We start from the raw sequence: 20,102 nt of genomic DNA on the forward strand, positions 1-20,102 counted from the left end.
TTCCAACTTGCAACTGGCTGTGCACAGCAAGCGCTTCACAGCGCCTTGCCAGGAAAGCTCAACCCTTAAAGGCACAGTCCCCAATTCCACTGATCGAGCCCCAAACCCCAGGTACCCTCCCAACCCTGAGCATCCCTGAGGTTCATGGGATTAAGACTCCGTGGGCAGCAGTAGCCCCATTCCAAGCACTGTGAGGGCAGAGGACCCAGTATCACCCTCCTTTGCATGTGCCCTATCAGATAGATAACACACCAGGCACCTCCCCTCTGCTGTCACCTTCAAAGCAGAAGCAGCAAGTCCCCCAGGGCCAGAAATATGGGGAGGGGGCGGAGCGTCACGCTCAGCCCCGTAATGCCTGAAAGCCCCTCCAGCTGCACAGCGCAGACTGAGCTGAACCCTGCAGCAGCAACAGGAGAAGCAGGACAGCCTGCAGCAGTCAATCCTGAGCTGCTGGAGAAGGTGAGAGCCTTGGGGCAGGCGGGGGAGTGGGGGTCATGCAGTCCAGTCACTGTCAAAGAGAAAGGATAGGCACACAAAGAGGCATGACTAGGTATCCCCAAAACCAGCACCAGAAAGCAGGGGTAATGCACGGCACAACATGGAGCCCAGCACTTCCAGACATCTAGCAGCCAGTGCCATCTGATCAACAGTGAGACTGTTACACAGTTCTGCTTGGTGAGATTGTTACGTGGCTTTATCCGGTGAGATCACTATGCAGTTCTGCCTGGTGAGATAATTTAACAGCTCTGTCCTGGTGAAATTGTTATACAGTTCTGTCCTGGAGAGATCGTTAGATAGTTTTGTCGGGTAAGATTGTTACATAGTTTTATCCGGTGAGATTGTTATACTGCTCTGTCTGGGTGAAAATGTTACACAGCTTTGTCCCAGTGAGATCATTACATGGTTCTGCCCAGGGAGATTAAGAACTGGTTCGCTGACTGATCTTAAAAAACCAAAGACAGATTATTAGGCCAGAAGAGACCACTGTGATCATTTAGTCAGATCCCCCTAGAACTTCCCTGAATTAGTTCCTGTTTGAACTACAGCATGTCTTTGAAAAAATCTTTCAATCTTGATTTTAAAATTTCTAGTGTTGGAGAATCCACCATGACCCTTCTGAAATTATTCCAGTGATTAACTACCCTCATTTTTAAAAAAGTACACCTTATTTTGAGTCCGAATTTGTTGGATCTTTTTATGCCTTTGTCAGCTAAATTGAAGAACTCATTATCAAATAGGTTTCAGAGTAACAGCCGTGTTAGTCTGTATTCGCAAAAAGAAAAGGAGTACTTGTGGCACCTTAGAGACTAACCAATTTATTTGAGCATCAAATAGTTCACCATTGAGGGACTTACAGCCTATAATTAAGTCACCCTTAACTTTCTCTTTGATAAACTAAATAGACTGAGTTCTTTAAGTATATCACTATAAGGCATGTATTCTAATCCTTTTATTATCGTCGATCTTCTCTGAGCCCTCTACAATATATCAGCATACTTCTTGAACTGTGGACACCAGAACTGGAAATGGTAGCCCAGTAGCGGTCAGCCCTGTGCCAAACACAGAAGTAATATAGCCTCTCTACTCTGCTCTAGATTCCCTTGTTTATACAGCCAAGGACTGAATTAGCCCTTTAGGGCACAGTGTTGCACTGGGAGCTCATGTTCAGTTGATTATCCACCATGACCCCTAAGTTTTTTTCAGAGTCACTGTTTCCCAGGATAGAGTCCCCCATCCTGTAAGTATGACCTACATTCTTCATTCCTAGATGTATGACTTTACATTTGGCCATATTAAAACACTTATTGTTTGCTTGTTTACCAAGCGATCCAGATCACTCTGTTTCACTGACCTGTCTTTTCATTTACCACTCCCCCAATCTTTGGGTCATCTGCAATCTTTATCAGTAATACTTTGAAGTTTTCTTGCAGGTCACTGATAAAAATGATAAATAGCATAAGGTCAAGAAGTGATCCTTACAGGATCTCACTGCAAATGACCCTCTCGATAATGACTCCCCCTTTATTATTATTTTTTGAGACATATCAGTTAGCCAGTTTTTAATCCATTTAATGTGTGCCATATTGAATTTGTATCAATGTCATGTTGAATTTGTATGAATAGTTATCAGTGGGGAACCATCATGGAATGGGGGTGTTTCTAGTAGGGTTCCACCGGAATTGGTACTCGGCCTGACACTATTCAATATTTTTATCAATGATCTGGAAGTAAATATAAAATCACTGCTAATAAAATTTGTGAGTGACACAAGGATTGGCAGAGTGATAAATAAAGACAAGCACAGGGCAGTGATTACAGAGCAATCTGAATGGCTTGATAAGTTGGGCCAATTCAAACAAAATGTTTTTTAATATAGAGCTGGGCAAAACAATTTTGGTGAGTGGTACATTCACCAAAAAAAAAAATGCATTTTGGGGACATCAAAACTATTTGGGAATTTAGGTTGAAGTTGGCCAGAAAAGAAAATTTTTCATTTTGATGTTTCATTCTGAAACAGCATTTTCTTTTAAATTTAGCTATTTAAAAAACACCACCAAAAAGGATGAAACACCTCTAAAAATGATCCATAACAAAATGAAAAAAAATCACTTTGGGTCAAAATAAATGTTTAGCTCAAATGAAAATGATTTTTTTTCATTTATTTTTGTTTTGATGGGAAAAACCAAAAACTCCTCAGTTTTGGTTCAAACTGAACAGATAGTTTTTTAGGATTTTCACAGTTTGGCTCCTGAACCCCAGAATTAATTATTCACTCAGCTCCATTTTAATGCAGCCAAATGCAAAGTTATACACCTAGGAACAAGGAATGCAGGCCATACCTACAGAATTGGGGAGTGTATCCTGAAAAGCAGTGACTCTTAAAATGATTTAGGGGATCATAATGGACAAGTAACTCAGCATGAGCTCCCAATGCAATGCTGTCGGAGAAAGGGCTAATGAAATCCTTGGATGTATAAATAAGGCAGTAGGGTGTAGGAATAGGGAGGTGACTTGTATCTGGCATTGGTGAGACCAATACAGAAATACTGTGTCCAATTCTGGTTTCAACATTTTAAAAAGGATGTTGAAAAACTGGAGAGGGTAAAAGAGCCACAAAAATGATTTGTGGACTGGAGAAAATGCCTTAGACCTGCTCTACACTAGAAAATTAGGTTGGTTTAACTATGTTGGTCAGTGGTGTGAAAAATCCACACCCCTGAGTGGCATTGTTAAGCCGACCTAAGTCCCTATATAGACAGTGCTAGGTCAATGGAAGAAATCTTCTCTCAACCTAGCTGTTGCCTCTCTGGGAGGTGGATTATGTAAATTAATGGGAGAGCCTCCCCTGTCAGCTTTGGTAGTGTCTACAGCTGTACTGTTTTAAGTGTAGATAAGCCTTTAGAGTGAAAGACTTAAAGAACCCAATCTGTTTAATTTATCAAAAGGAAGACCAGGAAGAGAGTTGATTACAGTGTACAAACACCTTCATGGAGAGAAAACATAGGATACTAAAGGATTTGTTAATCTAGCATAGAAAGGCATCACAAGAACTAGCTCCTGGAAGCTGAAGCCAGACAAATTTAAACTGGAAATAAGACACAATTTTTTAACAGTGAGGGTGATTAACTATTGGACCAAACAACAAAGGGAAGTGGTGGAGTCTCCATCTCTTGAAGTCTTTAGATCAAGACTGTACACATTTCTGGACAAACGCACCATATCACCTGTGGGTGAACACTTTTCACAAAAGGATCACTCCATATCTGATCTTTTGGTCCTTGTCCTCAAAGGAAACCTGCACAACACCTTCACAAGATGAGCCTGGGAACTTAAATTCATAACTTTGTTAGACACTAAAAATCATGATTTTAATAAAGACACTGGATTTATGGCTCATTACAACAGTGGATTTATGCCCCTCTCCTTTTTTGTCATATTACTGCAGGAGTGTTTAATGGGCCCCTTTACCTTGAATGGTCCTTTAGAATACGTGTTAACTACTTATGCTAAACAATTTGTTCCACTTTGTATATAGCTGTAACACTCTGAGGCCTGGTCTACACCATAAAATTAGGTTGTTTTAACTATGTTGCATAGGGCTGAAAAGCCACACCCCATGGCAGTGTGGTTAAGCCAACCTAACCCTCACTGTAGACCACACTAGGCTGACAGAAAAATTTGTCCTTTGACCTAGCTACCACCTCTTGGGGAGGTGGATTATTTGTGTTGATGGGAGAGCCCCGCCCCTCCATTGGCATGGGTGGCGTCTACACTGAAGTGCTACAGTGGTGTGGCTGCAGCTGTGTCGCTGTAGCATTTTAAGTTTAGACCTAGACAGTGTACCTTTCCCAGACCTGAAGGAGAGCTTTTTGTGCCTCAAAACCTTGTCTCTCTGATCAGCAGAAGTTGGTCCAACAACAGATATTACCTTACCCACCTTGTCTCTCTGGAAGATATGCTTTAGCCAGACAAGTTATAGAGCTCGATACACAGGTAACTGTGTGAAAGTGTGAAATTCTATGGCCTGTGTCAAGGTTCCTCCCCCACTCTGAACTCTAGGGTACAGATGTGGGGACCTGCATGAAAACCTCCTAAGCTTACTTTTACCAGCTTAGGTTAAAACTTCCCCAAGGTACAAATTAATTTTATCTTTTGTCCTTGGAATATCCACTGCCACCACCAAACTCTAACTGGGTTTACTGGGAAGCGTAGTTTGGACACGTCTTTCCCCCCAAAATCCTCCCAACCCTTGCACCCCACTTTCTGGGAAAGGTTTGGTAAAAATCCTCACCAATTTGCATAGGTTACCACAGACCCAAACCCTTGGATCTGAGAACAATGAAAAAGCATTCAGTTTTCTTACAAGAAGACTTTTAATAGAAATAGAAGTAAATAGGAGTAAAGGAATCACCTCTGTAAAATCAGGATGGTAGATACCTTACAGGGTAATTAGATTCAAAACATAGAGAATCCCTCTAGGCAAAACCTTAAGTTACAAAAAAGACACACAGACAGGAATAGTCATTCTATTCAGCACAATTCTTTTCTCAGCCATTTAAAGAAATCATAATCTAACACATACCTAGCTAGATTACTTACTAAAGTTCTAAGACTCCATTCCTGGTCTATCCGCGGCAAAAGCAGCATACCGACAGACACAGACCCTTTGTTTCTCTCCCTCCTCCCAGCTTTTGAAAGTATCTTGTCTCCTCATTGGTCATTTTGGTCAGGTGCCGGCGAGGTTACCTTTAGCTTCTTAACCCTTTACAGGTGAGAGGATTTTTCCTCTGGCCAGGAGGGATTTTAAAGGGGTTTACCCTTCCCTTTATATTTATGACATGCGGCCCAAATCTCAGCCAGAGTGAAACACTGGCTGGGATTTCTCCCTGGAGCTCTAGGAAAAACAGAGTTAATAAGACAAATGCATCTCTAAATATACTACCAAGTACATAAAGACTAACAATATTTTCCACATCTCAAGGACGATTTGAACCAATTGATTCTGGGAAACCTTCACGGGAGAGTGCATCAGCCACTCTGTTAGAAGCTCCTGAGATGTCAAAATCAAAATCTTGGAGAGCTAAACTCCACCGAAGAAGTTTTTTGTTATTTTCTTTGATGGTGTGAAGCCACTTCAGTGCAGCATGGTCGGTTTACAGGTGGAAATGCGGTCCCCAAACATATGGGCGTAACTGTTCCAGAGCGTAGACAATGGCGTAACATTCTTTTTTATTGACTGACCAGTTGCTTTCCCTCTCAGACAGTTTTTTTGCTGAGAAACACTACAGGGTGGAATTCTTGATCAGGTCCTTTCTGCATTAAAACTGCTCCCACACCACGCTTGGAACATCTGTGGTTACTAGGAACGGTTTGTCAAAGTCTGGGGCCCTTAGTACAGGGTCAGACATGAGTGTCGCTTTAAGCTTGTTAAAGGCCTTCTGACACTTTTCGGTCCACTGAATGGCATTTGGCTGTTTCTTTTTGGTTAGGTCTGTCAGTGGGGCTGTGATTTGGCTGTATTGCGGTACAAATTGTCTGTAATAACCGGACAAGCCTAAGAAGGATTGAACCTGTTTCTTTGACTTTGGGACAGGCGACTTTTGGATAGCATCCACTTTGGCCTGTAGGGGGCTGATAGTTCCTTGAACCACCTGGTGTCCAAGGTAAGTCACTCTGTTTAGGCCTATTTGACACTTCTTAGCCTTAACAGTTAGTCCTGCCTCCCTTATGCGCTCAAGGACTTTTTTTAGATGTTCCAGGTGTTCTGCCCAGGAATCCAAAAATATGGCCACATCATCAAGGTAGGCGACTGCATATTCTCCAAATCCTGCTAGGAGACCATCTACAAGTCTTTGGAAGGTGGCGGGGGCATTTTGCAGCCCAAAAGGGAGGACATTAAATTCATACAGCCCGAGATGTGTGGTGAAGGCTGACCTATCCTTGGCAGATTCATCTAGCGGTACCTGCCAGTACCCCTTGGTTAAGTCCAAGGTAGAAATGAACTGGGCCCGTCCCAGTTTCTCTAATAATTCATCTGTGCGTGGCATTGGATAGTTGGCTGGGCGAGTTACAGCATTTAGCTTATGGTAGTCCATGCAAAAACGTATCTCCCCATCTGGTTTGGGAACTAGAACCACTGGAGATGCCCATGCACTTTCAGAGGGGCGGATTACACCCATCTGTAACATATCCTGGATCTCCCGTTCTATAGCAGTTTTAGCTTGAGGAGACACCCCGTAAGGTTGGGCTTTAATTGGGCGAGCATTACCTGTGTCAATGGAGTGGTATGCCCGTTCAGTCAGTCCTGGGGTGGCTGAGAACGTTGGCGCGTAGCTAGTGCACAGCTCCTGGATCTGCTGTCGCTGCATACGTCCAAGGGTCATGGAGAGGTTCACCTCTTCCACACCACCAGCACTTTTCCCTTCATAGTAGACACCTTCAGGCCACTCAGCGTCGTCTCCTCCCTGGGCTGTAAACTGACAAACCTTTAATTCTCTGGAATAAAAGGGCTTTAGAGAATTAATATGGTACACCTTAGGCTTTCGGTTGGAGGTGGGGAATGCTATGAGATAATTAACAGCTCCCAGGAGCTCCTGGACCATTAATGGCCCTTCCCACGATGCTTCCATTTTATCGGCCTGGAGCGCCTTTAAGACCATGACCTGGTCTCCTACTTTGAAGGAACGCTCTCTGGCATGTTTATCATACCAGGCTTTTTGCTCTTTTCGAGCATCCTGTAGATTTTATTTAGCAAGGGCTAAAGAGGTTCAGAGGGTGTTTTGTTGGTTGGTTACAAAGTCCAGAATGTTAGTTCCTGGAGAAGGTGTAAATCCCTCCCATTGCTGCTTCACCAACTGTAATGGCCCCTTAACCTCATGGCCATATACAAGTTCAAATGGGGAAATCCCTAAACTGGGGTGTGGTACAGCTCTGTAGGCAAAGAGCAACTGCTGCAACACTAGGTCCCAATCATTGGAGTGCTCATTTATGAATTTACATATCATGGCCCCCAAAGTTCCATTAAACTTCTCCACCATGCCATTTGTTTGATGGTGGTAAGGAGTGGCAACCAAGTGATTTACCCCCATGAGCTTCCCAAAAGTTTTCCATGGTTTCTGCCAGGAAGTTAGTCCCTGCATCTGTGAGGATGTCGGAGGGCCAACCTACCCTGGCAAAAATGTCTGCTAGTGCCTGGCACACACTTTTAGCCCTGGTGTTGCTTAGAGCTACTGCTTCTGGCCATCGGATGGCAGTCAGTATGTACTGCTTTTCTCTGGGTGTCTTTTTCGGAAGAGGACCCAGAATATCCACAGCTACTTGCTGAAATGGAACTTCAATGATGGGGAGTGGCTGGAGAGGGGCTTTGACCTGGTCTTGGGGTTTTCCCACTCTTTGGCATATTTCAGAAGACCGGACATAGGTAGAAACATCCTTGCCCATTCCCTCCCAGTGGAATGACTCCCCCAAACGGTCTTTGGTCCTGTTCACCCTAGCATGGCCACTAGGGTGATCGTGGGCTAAGCTCAAGAGCTTGGCCCGGTATTTAGTTGGAACCACCAACTGTCTCTGAGGATGCCAGTCTTCCTGGTGTCCACCAGAAAGAGTGTCCTTGTATAAAAGTCCTCTTTCTACAACAAACCTGGATTGATTAGAAGAGCTGAGAGGCGGTGGGTTGCTCCGTGCTGCCATCCAAGCTCTCTGGAGGCTTTCATCTGCTTCCTGTTCGGTCTGGAACTGTTCCCTTGATGCTGGAGACATCAGTTCCTTATTGGATTGTGGACCTATGCTTGGTCCCTCTGGAAGTGATGTAGGGGATGGGGCTGTTTCCGTTGACTGTGAACCGCTTTCCGCTGGTGCACTATGTTGGGATTCAGGCTCCGGCTGAGCCTCTTGTGTAGGGTTATGGGCTGCTGCCGGTTCTGGTTCGGTGGGGCCCTCTGGTGTTGGGGTTGCAAGTACTGGATTCAGTGCTGGCAATGGGTGCTGGTTGTTCCGCTGGTTCCGGTTCTGGGACTGGTTCCATCTGGGTCTCTGGGACTGGATCCACTACTGCTGTTGCAGACCTTGGACTGGGATCCAGGTCCATCACCTCTGACAGGGTCCTGATAGAAGTTTCCGGAACAGAGCTAGGCCTCATGGCTTGTTTAGCCTGGCTACGGGTGACTATTCCCACCCTCTTGGCCCACTTCACATGATTGGCCAAGTCTTCCCCCGACAGCATGGGGATGGGATAATCATCATAGACTGCAAAAGTCCACGTTCCTGACCAGCCCTGGTACTGGACAGGCAACTTGGCTGTAAGCAAATTGAAAGAGTTGGACTTGAAGGGTTGAATCGTCACTTGGATCTCTGGGTTGATTAAATTGGGGTCCACCAAGGAAGCATGGATAGCTGACACTTGTGCTCCAGTGTCCCTCCACGCAGTGACCTTCTTCCCGCCCACACTCACAGTTTCCCTCCGCTCCAAGGGTATCTGGGAGGTATCTGGGCCTGCGGACCTCTGGTGTGATCCCGGTGCAATGAACTGTAATCTGTTGGGGTTCTTGGGGCAGTTGGCCTTTACATGCCCCAGCTCGTTACATTTAAAACATCGTCCAGCTGACGGGTGCCTGGGGTGAGGTGGGTTGCTGGAGAACGGGGTGGTGGGACGATAAGGTGTCTGGAGGGTTCTTTGGGAGGTAGTTGGGGCCTTGGGTGGCCCCCGGTAATGGGGTGTGGTCTGGGGTTGTCTCTTCTGGTCTCCGCTCCAACTGCGACCAGTTTTCTTCTTCTCTGCCACCTCCACCCATCTGGCTCCAATCTCTCCTGCCTCGATTACAGTTTTGGGCTTCCCATCTAGGATGTATCTTTCTATTTCCTCAGGAACACCCTCTAAGAATTGTTCCATTTGCATTAGGAAGGGCAAATTTACTGGAGATTCAACACTTGCTCCTGATATCCAGGCATCCCAATGTTTCACAATGTGGTAGGCGTGTCGGGTAAATGACACATCTGGTTTCCACCTTAGGGCTCTGAACCTCCGACGAGAATGCTCGGGTGTAATCCCCATTCTGACTCTTTCCTTGGATTTAAAGAGTTCATACTTGTTCATGTGTTCTTTAGACATTTCAGCTGCCACCTCAGGTAAGGGTCCACTGAGCTGTGGCCTCAGCTCTACCATGTATTGGTCAATAGAGATGTTGTACCCAAGGCAGGCCCTTTCGAAGTTTTCTAAGAAGACCTCAGTATTATCGCCTGCCTTGTAGGTGGGGAATTTCTGGGATGGGGAGTGGTACCTGGAGAAGGATTGCTAGGGTTTGTTGGTATATTCTGCTGAGCCTTTACTTTCTCCATCTCCAATGCATGCTTCCTCTCTTTTTCCCTTTTCTCCTCCACATGCTTCCTCTCTTTTTCCTTTTCCTCCTTCTCCAGCCGCATAAGTTCTATCTGTCTTTCATGTTCCCTTTGTTTTTCCTCAGCCTGAAATCTGGGTAATTCCAGCTTTTGTCAAGCCGTAGATTTTGTCATCCTAACCTCTCTGTTTTTAACTAACTTTACAAGCGAGGTTTAGAAATAAACAAACAAAACTTGGCTGTAAAATTTTGCTGTGCTGGAATAGAATACCTATTCTCTGATAGTGATTGTCAGCCTACAGAAAAAGACAATTCCCATTGTCTCTGGTCTGGCCCCAAATCAAAGCAAAAAACCTCCAACTACTTGGAAACCTGCTTACCAGCAGCCTAAAGGAAAAAAAATTCCTTTTCAAACCAGTGCTCCTTGTAAAAAATTCAAAATCCTAAAAAAAAAAAAAAAGCCCCTGCCACTTTTGTCTCCAGGCAAATGGGTAGAACACCCCCTATTTACTTTTAGGGGGAAAAAAAACTTCTGGTTTACCAAGACTGTGAATTTCCCTGCAGAAGGTTAAGTACCCTGCCTCCAGGCAAAGAAAACCTGCAATTCACAAAGATAATCCCCTTTTATCTCTGCTCTGGCCCCAAAGCAGAGAAAAAACAAGCTGCTTTCCAGCAGCTCCAAAGGAAAAAAAAATTTCCTTTTTAAAATCTGTATTTCTAGTTCAAAAAAATCTCAAATTGATCTCAAAATGACTTCAGGTTAATCCCACCACTCTGCCACCATGTCAAGGTTCCTCCCCCACTCTGAACTCTAGGGTACAGATGTGGGGACCTGCATTAAAACCTCCTAAGCTTACTTTTACCAGCTTAGGTTAAAACTTCCCCAAGGTACAAATTAATTTTATCCTTTGTCCTTGGAATATCCACTGCCACCACCAAACTCTAACTGGGTTTACTGGGAAGCGTAGTTTGGACACGTCTTTCCCCCCAAAATCCTCCCAACCCTTGCACCCCACTTCCTGGGAAAGGTTTGGTAAAAATCCTCACCAATTTGCATAGGTTACCACAGACCCAAACCCTTGGATCTGAGAACCATGAAAAAGCATTCAGTTTTCTTACAAGAAGACTTTTAATAGAAATAGAAGTAAATAGAAGTAAAGGAATCACCTCCGTAAAATCAGGATGGTAGATACCTTATAGGGTAATTAGATTTAAAACATAGAGAATCCCTCTAGGCAAAACCTTAAGTTACAAAAAAGACACACAGGCAGAAATAGTCATTCTATTCAGCACAATTCTTTTCTCAGCCATTTAAAGAAATCATAATCTAACACATACCTAGCTAGATTACTTACTAAAGTTCTAAGACTCCATTCCTGGTCTATCCCCAGCAAAAGCAGCATACAGACAGACACAGATCCTTTGTTTCTCTCCCTCCTCCCAGCTTTTGAAAGTATCTTGTCTCCTCATTGGTCATTTTGGTCAGGTGCCAGCGAGGTTACCTTTAGCTTCTTAACCCTTTACAGGTTTGAGGATTTTTCCTCTGGCCAGGAGGAATTTTAAAGGGGTTTACCCTTCCCTTTATATTTATGACAGCCTGTGATACACAGGAAGTTAGACTACATGGACCCTTCTGGCTTTAAAATCTATGGGTCTATGAATGTACGGTTACATAATTCTGTCTCAGTGAGATCATTACATGGCTCTGTCTAACTTTGGCTCCTGGAATGCATGGAGTGCCCCTTTTTTGACACTCATGTGCCAATCAGCTTAGTAAAAGTACCAGTTATCAACCCAGGAGACAATGTTACCCACCCAGGAGTAGATCCCTCTGGTGATAACTGTGGGATGAGGATGCTGGCTGAGACTTTGTACTCCCATGGCCTCTCTCCTCTGCACAGATGTTCAGGAGCATTTTCTAAGAATGGGGGATTTTCCTGGAGGGACCTTGGCTTGCATTTTATGTCCTCCCTCTTCTTCCCAACCACTGCTACACCAGCTGGTGCTCTCCAGAAAAGTCTGGCACCAAACACATGTGTGGGCCCCCATGGGGAATGATTGTAAAAGACAGGAGGGGAGGTCGGTCCCCGGAGCAAGGCAGGGGCCGGGGCAAGCACAACGGAGCAGGAGGGGGTGGACAGGATCGTCCCCAGGGCGGCACATAACCGGTACCTACCTCTGTCTGCTGGAGCTGGGTCTTTGGGAGCCAGTTCTCTCTCTCTCCAGCTGAGCTGCAGCTCCTCCAGGCAGCAGCAACTGCTCTTCCTACCCTCCTGACGGGGAGGCTGACTGCGGTTACTCCTGTAGTCAGATTTTTAGTGTCTGGTCAGCAGTACTGTCAGGACATTGCCAGGTCTGCTTTTTGACTGGACTTTCCAGGCGAAAATCAGACACCTGGCAACAGGGGCACCAGAAAGTGGGTGGGGCAGGGGGCCATGGCCCCATCACTTTTAGCCCTCCCACTTTTTTCCTGCCGTAAGGATGCAATGCGGGGCCGGAGAAGAGAGAGCGGTGGGCAGGGCCTTGGGGGAAGAGGCCAAGCGAGGGCCAGGCTTTAGGGCGGAGTGGGGGTGGAGCATAGGCAGGGCCACAGGGAGTGGAATGGAGCAGGGGGATGGGGCCACAGTCTGGGCGCGGGTGGTCCCCCCAACTTTGAGGGAGCTTCCAGTGCTGCTGCCTGGCAACCATAATGGGCCCCTTCAACGGTGCCATTGGTGCTACTGTAAACCTGGTGCTGCTCTCCAAATAAGTCAGAGGTGTAGATCTGTAGGTGCATGGAGTGTGGGATGTACTCAGGACCTACAGTAACTAACAATAACCAATAATAATCATTCATCCTACAGCACCTGTTTTTTGTTCAGGAAGGAGCTGAATTGCAGCTGCCTATCAGGTGATTCAGCATATGCAGTTACTGCATTTAATACAGTTCCAAGGACAACACAGCCAGACCATCTCCTATCCTCATGTACTACCTCAACCCCTAACCTGCCCAAGGAAGAGAGGTGGGCTAGATCGCAGGAGTGTGGTTCCCAAACACCCTGTTCTAACCCACTAGATCACACTCCTCTCCCAAAGCTGGGGATAGGAGCCTGACTCCCAGCTCTTGTGCTCTAATCACACAGCCTTCCAGGTAAGCATTAGCTGTATTGCCGATAACAATAATAGCATTGATAGTAATCAGCTGAAAAGAGAGAGATGCAGTGTATGGGCAGGAAAGGGCACGTGACCTGCCAGGCTGTGGGGAAAGCAGACTGTTCTACCCCAGAGGCATGCGGAGGGCAGGGAGAAGCAGAGGGGCAGTGTCATCTCCTGTGTGGGAGGTGGGTGCACCAGGGATATGGATGACTTATGTTCCCTGATCGATCCATTTTCCAGAGATGATCATAATCATTTTAATTCCCACACTCTGCACCCAGCCCCTATGCCCATCCTCACCAATGGGCTCAGACCTGTCAGTGAGGGCTCCTCACCTGGGCAAGGGCTGCAGCTGACCCTGAAAGCAAGCGGTGCTGAGTCTCAGCCCATATGACAGGCTTTGGTGGGTTCTGGGAGTCTTGGCTCCTTCTCTCAATTCTGGGTAAATGCGGGGTAGGGGGGATATGAGTTTTTTGCACTCCTGACTGGGGCCAGGTTTCCAGAGATTCCCTTATCTGTGCTCACTGAGAAGCTAGCCCCAACTGGGGAGGCTGAGCCCCATCACATCTGGCCCTGAGCACTTGTGCAAATCTGGTCCTTAGAGCTTTCCCTAGCTGTAGCAATTTCATGGCTAAATCACTAGATTCCAGAGTTCTGGTCTAATTTAGCAACAGCAGAGGGTGCGGGGAGGAAGGAGGAGGCACAAGCTTTGGCTTCTGATTTAGATGAAGCGATGTAAACCCAAGGGAAAAGGCTACAAACCTGTTATTCTTGCTCATTCTCCCAACGCTGCACCTGCCTGTATAGCAGCATGATGCCGCTCACTCAATAGAGTCAGAGTTTTTCAGGGCAAAGGTCCTAGCAGGCCCGTGGGGCTCTGACCTCTTGTGTCTGGCTTAGACACTTGGGGCAAGGTGTTCTGACCTACCAGTCCAGTGTGTACCACAGTCCAGCCAAGTGACTAGTGCTGCTACCTAAGGCTGGGACCCTGTTAGCTCGAGCTATAGAGGATGGTCTGTGCTGCTGACTCAGGAACGTTGCCCACTGAGGTGCTGTGACTGGGGGTCATTATAGAGACCAGAGGGTGCTCTGGGCTGGGCTGTAGGGGACAGAGGGACTGGATCCTGCCCCCAGAGCTCTGTGGATGGTGAGCAGCTTAGAAGCACTGAAATCCCAGGATAGAGCAGGATCAGAGCGAGGGGCCTGACAGGAAAGCAGAGCCTAGAGACAATCGCCACAAACCGCATAGGGCAGACTCAGGCCCCATGGCACTGCACCAGCTCCCGAGAGAGGACTTGGAGCAGGGGAGGGAGGAAGGGGGTAGAGTCACACACAGCTCTACACCCAATGTGCCCGGAACCAGCTGTGTGTCCAGCTCTCTGGGAAACTTGGCATGAGAGTGAGTTGCGTCACTTAACCCTCTGATGTCATTTGACACTGGATAGCTAGCTAGATAAGATTAGATTAGATGATAGATCGGTGAAGAGCATCTAATCACTATACAATGATATCCAAACTTCAGATCACACAAGTCAGAAATAATCAGTTGAGAGTTTGGTTTCAATGGACTTGAGGGGCTAGGCTCTGTCCTGATTCCCACCACTGTAAATCCAGAATGACCCCATCCACCCAGTGTGGTTTGCCCTAGTGTCACTATGAGTCTGGCTGCTGGCATCAGGCTGGCAGAAACCAGTGAAGTTCAGGGTGACAGCATGGGACAGATAGACGCTGTAGGGGCCCTAGGGTAGAGCAGAACCAGGGCTTAGCTGCGATGACTAAAAAGAGGGAGCTGGACATGGACAGACCCAATGGCTCTCTGGAACCTGCCCTGCTCAATGTTGCCACCTGGGCCTCCCCATAGGGCCTGGCCAGGCTAAGCAGTACCAGGTGAAGGCACCCCTAATCAAAAGGGATCAATTTCTGGTCTCTGAGAGTGGGAGGGTCTAATGAGTTGGGCATTGCCCCCTAACCCCACCCCCACTCCCTGTAAAATGTGTCTGAGATGCTCAGGCTCCAGGGGACCTTGCCAGGCTCTGAGTCAGAAGGAAAGTGCAGTGCTTCTAAGTGCGCTCTGCCCGCTCCAAGCCTGGAGGCACCAGGGACCCTGAATGGCGCAGCTGGCAGGGAGGGACGAGTGTGGAGCTGCAGGTCAGGGTGGTGCCACGACCGTCCCAGCTGGGCAGGAGGGTGCTCTGTTCAGTGCACAGATGGGGCTGGCTGCCTGGGGATGTTTGGAGCTGCCGCGCCCAGCCAGTGTCCCCAGGAGAGCTGGGGGACATTTTTGTACCAAAAACTTTTTCAGCGAAAAATGCAGATTCAGCGACACTGAAACATTTTGCGAATTCATGTCAGTTTCACCGAGTTCTTTGTTTTGAAAAAACAAACAAAAAAACCTGAACAAATGTAAATGTTTCGATTTTTCTTTGAGTTTGAAATTGCCAGCGACCCAAAAAACATCACTTCTTCCCCCAGCACTAGTCCCAGGCACCCCTGAGTGTGTCCTGAGCAGCAAGGGAGCAGTCACTGGATCCAAGTGCGGATGCCTCAGGAGCCATGTCAGGGCAGGCGGCCAAGCCTCACAGCCAGAGGCTGTGCAGTGGCAAGGGTTTACAGATTTCTCAGGTGTACTGAGGAGTCAGGCCTTGCCCCTTTACACACTGCGCCTCTGGCAGGATCCCTGCAGGGCTTGGGCTGGCAGCACATGAGAGGCACTGTGTAGGGCTGGTGTGCCTTTGGCTCTTACACAGCATCTGCAATAGGAAGGATCCACATGGGCAGGGTTTGGGGTATTTTTCCCAAATACTATACACAGCATGCAAGATCTAGCCACATCCACACACTGCTGCTCTGGTGGGGGTTTGGTGGCTTCTGAACACAGAACACAGTGAGTGCCCTCTCCATGGGATAATCTGTCCACTCCCCCATTAGGTGGGATCTGGTCTCTCCAGAAGCACTTAGAAGGGCTGCTGGAAGGGCTTTAACTCAGCTCCAAGCCTTATTCTGAGCCAGAGGGACCCTGCATCTGGGATGGGGAATGAGGCTGGCACATTTGAGCCTCTTGCCATGTGCAGCGGTGATGGCCCAGACCTCACAAGGAGCTGATCCTGGCCCCCACCCACCGAGTTGGGCTGGGGAGGCTTGGGAGGGCTGTTCCTGGCAGCAGTCCCTCCTCCCACTCGAGGCAGCATCTCATTGGCCTGTATGAGATGAATGGGAGTCTCAGCTGCGTTCCCTCTGGACAGTGCCATTCCACCCCGCACTAACCAGCCCCTCGCCCAGGACAAACAAAGGCGGATCAGGTCACCAAGCCAGTTCTCCCCTCGCCTGTCACTTTGTGCCTGCAGTGCAGGAGGCTGCTGGGCAGACAGGGCACCATCACCTGGGTGCTGGGCTAGGCACCCTTCTCAGCAAGCCCCCATGCTCCTGTAGAGCACTTAGGGATGGGGCGGTGTATAGGGTGCCAGGTCTGGCTCTCTCTGTCCAGTGAGAGCTGCCCCTGGCTCAGCCTGTGGTGTCTCTGCAGGACTCAGTGATGGCCCAGTGCCCAGGAGCAGCGGCATTGGCCATGCTGGATGAGATGCTGGAGATCACGGCCCAGAGCCTGGTGCACGCCGAGGTGGCTGAGCACTACCAGGTCATCCGGGAGCTGGGCAGGGGCAAGTATGGCCATGTGGTGCTGGTGAAACACAGGCAGAGAGGTAAGGAGCTGCCCTCACCTTGGACCTGCACACCACCTCACCTCTGCTCCCCCCGCCCCTCAGCTCCTCTCTCCCACTGCCCCGGGTCAGGCCAATGGTCCCATCTCACCTGGAATCCTCCCTCTAACTGCCCCGGATTAGATCAAATGGGTCCATCTAGTCTGGTATCCCCCACCCCCTGCTGTCCCAGGTCAGACCCTGCCCACCCAGCATGCAGCTGGCTGGCCCAATCTCAGGATGGCTAGGAATGGCCATTCCTCTTAACCAGCTCCTACAGTGCACCCCTGCCCTCAGGATCTGGCTAGAGATCCCCCTGTGGCAGTGAGTTCCACAGTTCCATGTCCCGTGTCTGCCCAATGCCCTGCCTGTCTGTCTGGCCATGGTGTGAGCTGCTTTTCAAGGGGAACCTAACCTCTCTCCCGCATCCTCAGGGACCCCCATGGCTCTCAAGCTGCTGCCCAAAGCTCACACCAAGCTGCACACCTTCCTGTATGAGTACTGTGTGGCACTCTCCCTCGCCACCCACCCTGCTATCATCGGCATGTTTGGCATTGCCATTGAGTCCAGCCAATACTACGGCTTTCTCTACGAGCCAGCGCTGCACAGAGACCTCATCTCCATCATCAAACCACGGGTGAGTGCCACCGTGTGGGAACAGGAACTGGGACTCAGCAGCAATCCAGATCCAGGAATGGGAATGAGACATGGGGCCTTCTCCTGTTGGAGGTACTCGCACCCATCTGGCCAATCTGTGGGAGACAAGCTGGCTTAGGAGGTGTCAGGATAGGGCTTTCCCCATTAGGGGACACCAGCTCTGATCCAGCCCCAGCTTCTGGGACTGGCTGGCGGAGGGGGGCAGGGAATGGGCCCTGCTCAGGGACTGGGCATTGCCCTGCCAGGGGCACCATCTCCTCTCCAGCTGCAGGTTGTGGGGAATGACTGTACCCTGAGAAACCCCATCTCCAGCATTCGAAGTGCCAGAGTCTCCCCTACATGCAAAGCTGGCTGGTGCAAGTTCGGCTGGGGGGGCTGCCATGGTGCTGTGGGTTGCAACATCTCCTCTCTCTGTCCCTGCCCAGGATGGGATCCCTGAGCCAGCTGCCAAGCAGTGTGCCAAGCAGCTGGTGAGTGCCCTGGAGTTCATCCACAGCCGGGGGCTGGTGTATCGAGATGTCAAGCCTGAGAACGTGCTGCTCTTTGACCCGGAGTGCCGGCGCATCAAGCTGACCGACTTCGGGCTCACCCGGCCCAAGGGCACCCGGCTCAAGTTGGTGGCTGGGGTGATCCCCTACACTGCTCCAGAGCTGAGCAACACCACCAGTGCCCAGGGCCTGCCCATTGATGCCAGCCTGGATGCCTGGGCCTTTGGTGTGATGCTCTTCTGCCTGCTGACCGGCTACTTCCCCTGGGAGCAAAGCCTGCCAGCTGACCCCTTCTTTGAGGACTTCATGCAGTGGCAGGAGTCGGGCCTGGATGAGGACCTGCCACGCCATTGGAGGCGCCTGACTGCTGAGGCCACCCGCATGCTGCGGAGCCTGTTGGTCCTGGATCCTTCCCAGCGCAGCCCTGTCAGTGGGGCCCTGCACTACGTCAATTGCCCCTGGAGAGTGGAGAACTGGCCTGGTGAGGAACAGGCTGTGGGGTCCTAGAGAACCTCCTTTGGGGGAATGGAGGCCATCTCCTTGTGGGGCCTGTCTATAGAATGATCAGGATCCAATGCCCCACAACGTGCCTCCAGCAGGACAGGAATACATTGAAAGGGGCTGTCAAAATAACAGCCATGGCAAGATCTGTTCCAAGGAACTGAGCTCCAGTTCCTGCCAGGCACCAATTCTCTTCTGGGTGCCAAATCCCCCACGGGTGCCAGTTCCCACTGGGCACTGATTCCCCAGTAGACACCAATTCCCCCTGGGTACTGATGCCCACTGGGTACCAAATCCACCCTGGCCACTGATTCCCCAATTGGTGCCACTTCCTCCCACCCGGGTGTTGATCCCCTCCAGGCACCAGTTCTCCCCCAGGCACTGATTCAGCAATGGGAGCCAATCCCCGCCCCCCCCCCCAACTACCACACCCCCTCCCTGACAAAGGCAGGTCTAGTTGCTATGGGGAGCACATCCCCCTGGAGCAGTTTCTGCCCACCGCAGCAATTGAATTGTTACAGAAATAGAAATTTATTCATCAATAAATTCTCATCTGTGGCTCTTTTTCACCTGTAATAAAATCTCCAAGCGGGGGCCTGTATAGTGTGTGAGAACGGGTTACAATGGGCTCTCTCCCTGCTTGGGGGATCCACCCAGGGTCCACTGCAGGGTGCCAGTAAGTAGCTGGGGGACAGGTGCTGGGGAGCCAAGGGGCTGGAAGGAGGCAGCTAGAGGATAGGTTCCAGGTCTGGCAGGAAGCGGGTAGATGGGTATTGGGGGCGGGAAGGAGTTAGAGGGGGGCTGAGGGGCTAGCATGTGGTTGTCATGGGATAGGTGCCAGGTCTTGCTGGAATGGGGTAGCTGGGGACTTGGTGTTGGGATGTAGTTCTGTAGTGTCCTGTCTCTCACTCTCTGTCTCTAGCTAATAAGTGTCCAGCTCAACTGCCAAGACCCCTTGCAGCAGTGCTGGGAACGTGGGAGCCGAGAGGAGGCTGAAGCAGGGCCTTAAATAGCCCCACACCGGCACAAGTCTGCCAGGTTTGGCTGTGGGTGCTCGAAGCCTGAGCTGGGTCTGGGATTTCCAGCAGTGACCTACCAGCGAGAGTTAGTGCCAGACACACACACTGCATTCTCTCACCCCTCCTGGGCCAGTTTGTTTCATTTTGTCTTAAATGGACCACGGTCAGACTCCAGCAACAACAACCACAGCCGCTCCAGCCCATCTCCAAACGCACAGTTAATACCAGCCAAACAGATGGCCTGGCAGGGGCTTCCCCTGGAAAAGCCTCTCCAGCCAATGGGAAAGGGCTAAGGGGATTGTTCCAATGGAAGCCACACAGAGTGCTGTCCCTCCCAGTGCTATCACTGTTTCTTCCCCTTTGCTGTGTGTTTGATAATGGGCTGATAGGGTGGTTGTTACAATGGGAGCCTCCAGGGCTGGCTTTGCACAAACCGCAACCACCATTACCTTCCCGATGTTGGAACAATGATCATTAAGGCTTTCATTACTATTGTCGCCCTTTAGCAACACAAGAACTGGCACAAACTGGCTGGGACAGTCAGTGCAGGGGGGTGCTTGCTCACAGTGGGTGGGTGTGAATGAAGCAGGCATGACAAGACAGGGGCAGAGCACCATGTGAGATGTGGGGCACCTGGCAGTCTGGGGCGTGCCATTAGCCTAAGGGTCACTGAGATATATTGGCAGGGATTGGCTTTGCTAACCAGAGTAGGGGTCAAACCCTGCAGTATGAGTAGCTCAATATCTCTACGAGCGACATCAGGCCTTTCCCATC

The 20,102-nt window shown here is 49.3% G+C and overlaps 1 protein-coding gene across 1 annotated transcript; it reads left to right on the plus strand.

Annotated features, from left to right (window-relative positions):
* The first annotated feature begins 351 nt into the window (after positions 1-351).
* Positions 352-18,315, plus strand: LOC144260521 (serine/threonine-protein kinase SBK2-like). The gene is made up of 4 exons (XM_077809174.1): positions 352-459; positions 16,492-16,666; positions 17,098-17,300; positions 17,746-18,315. Exons 1-4 carry the CDS (start codon positions 352-354, stop codon positions 18,313-18,315), a joined length of 1,056 nt encoding a protein of 351 aa, XP_077665300.1.
* Positions 18,316-20,102: the final 1,787 nt, after the last annotated feature.

The sequence above is a fragment of the Eretmochelys imbricata genome, chromosome 2 (genome assembly GCF_965152235.1).
Source record: "Eretmochelys imbricata isolate rEreImb1 chromosome 2, rEreImb1.hap1, whole genome shotgun sequence".
Classification (NCBI taxonomy): domain Eukaryota; kingdom Metazoa; phylum Chordata; order Testudines; family Cheloniidae; genus Eretmochelys; species Eretmochelys imbricata.

Coding starts and splice junctions, on each gene's coding strand:
- LOC144260521 (XM_077809174.1), top strand. CDS start 352: ATGCCTGAAAGCCCCTCCAGCTGCACAGCGCAGACTGAGCTGAACCCT. Junction 16,667..17,097: donor GGTGAAACACAGGCAGAGAG/GTAAGGAGCTGC, acceptor CCGCATCCTCAG/GGACCCCCATGGCTCTCAAG. Junction 17,301..17,745: donor TCTCCATCATCAAACCACGG/GTGAGTGCCACC, acceptor GTCCCTGCCCAG/GATGGGATCCCTGAGCCAGC.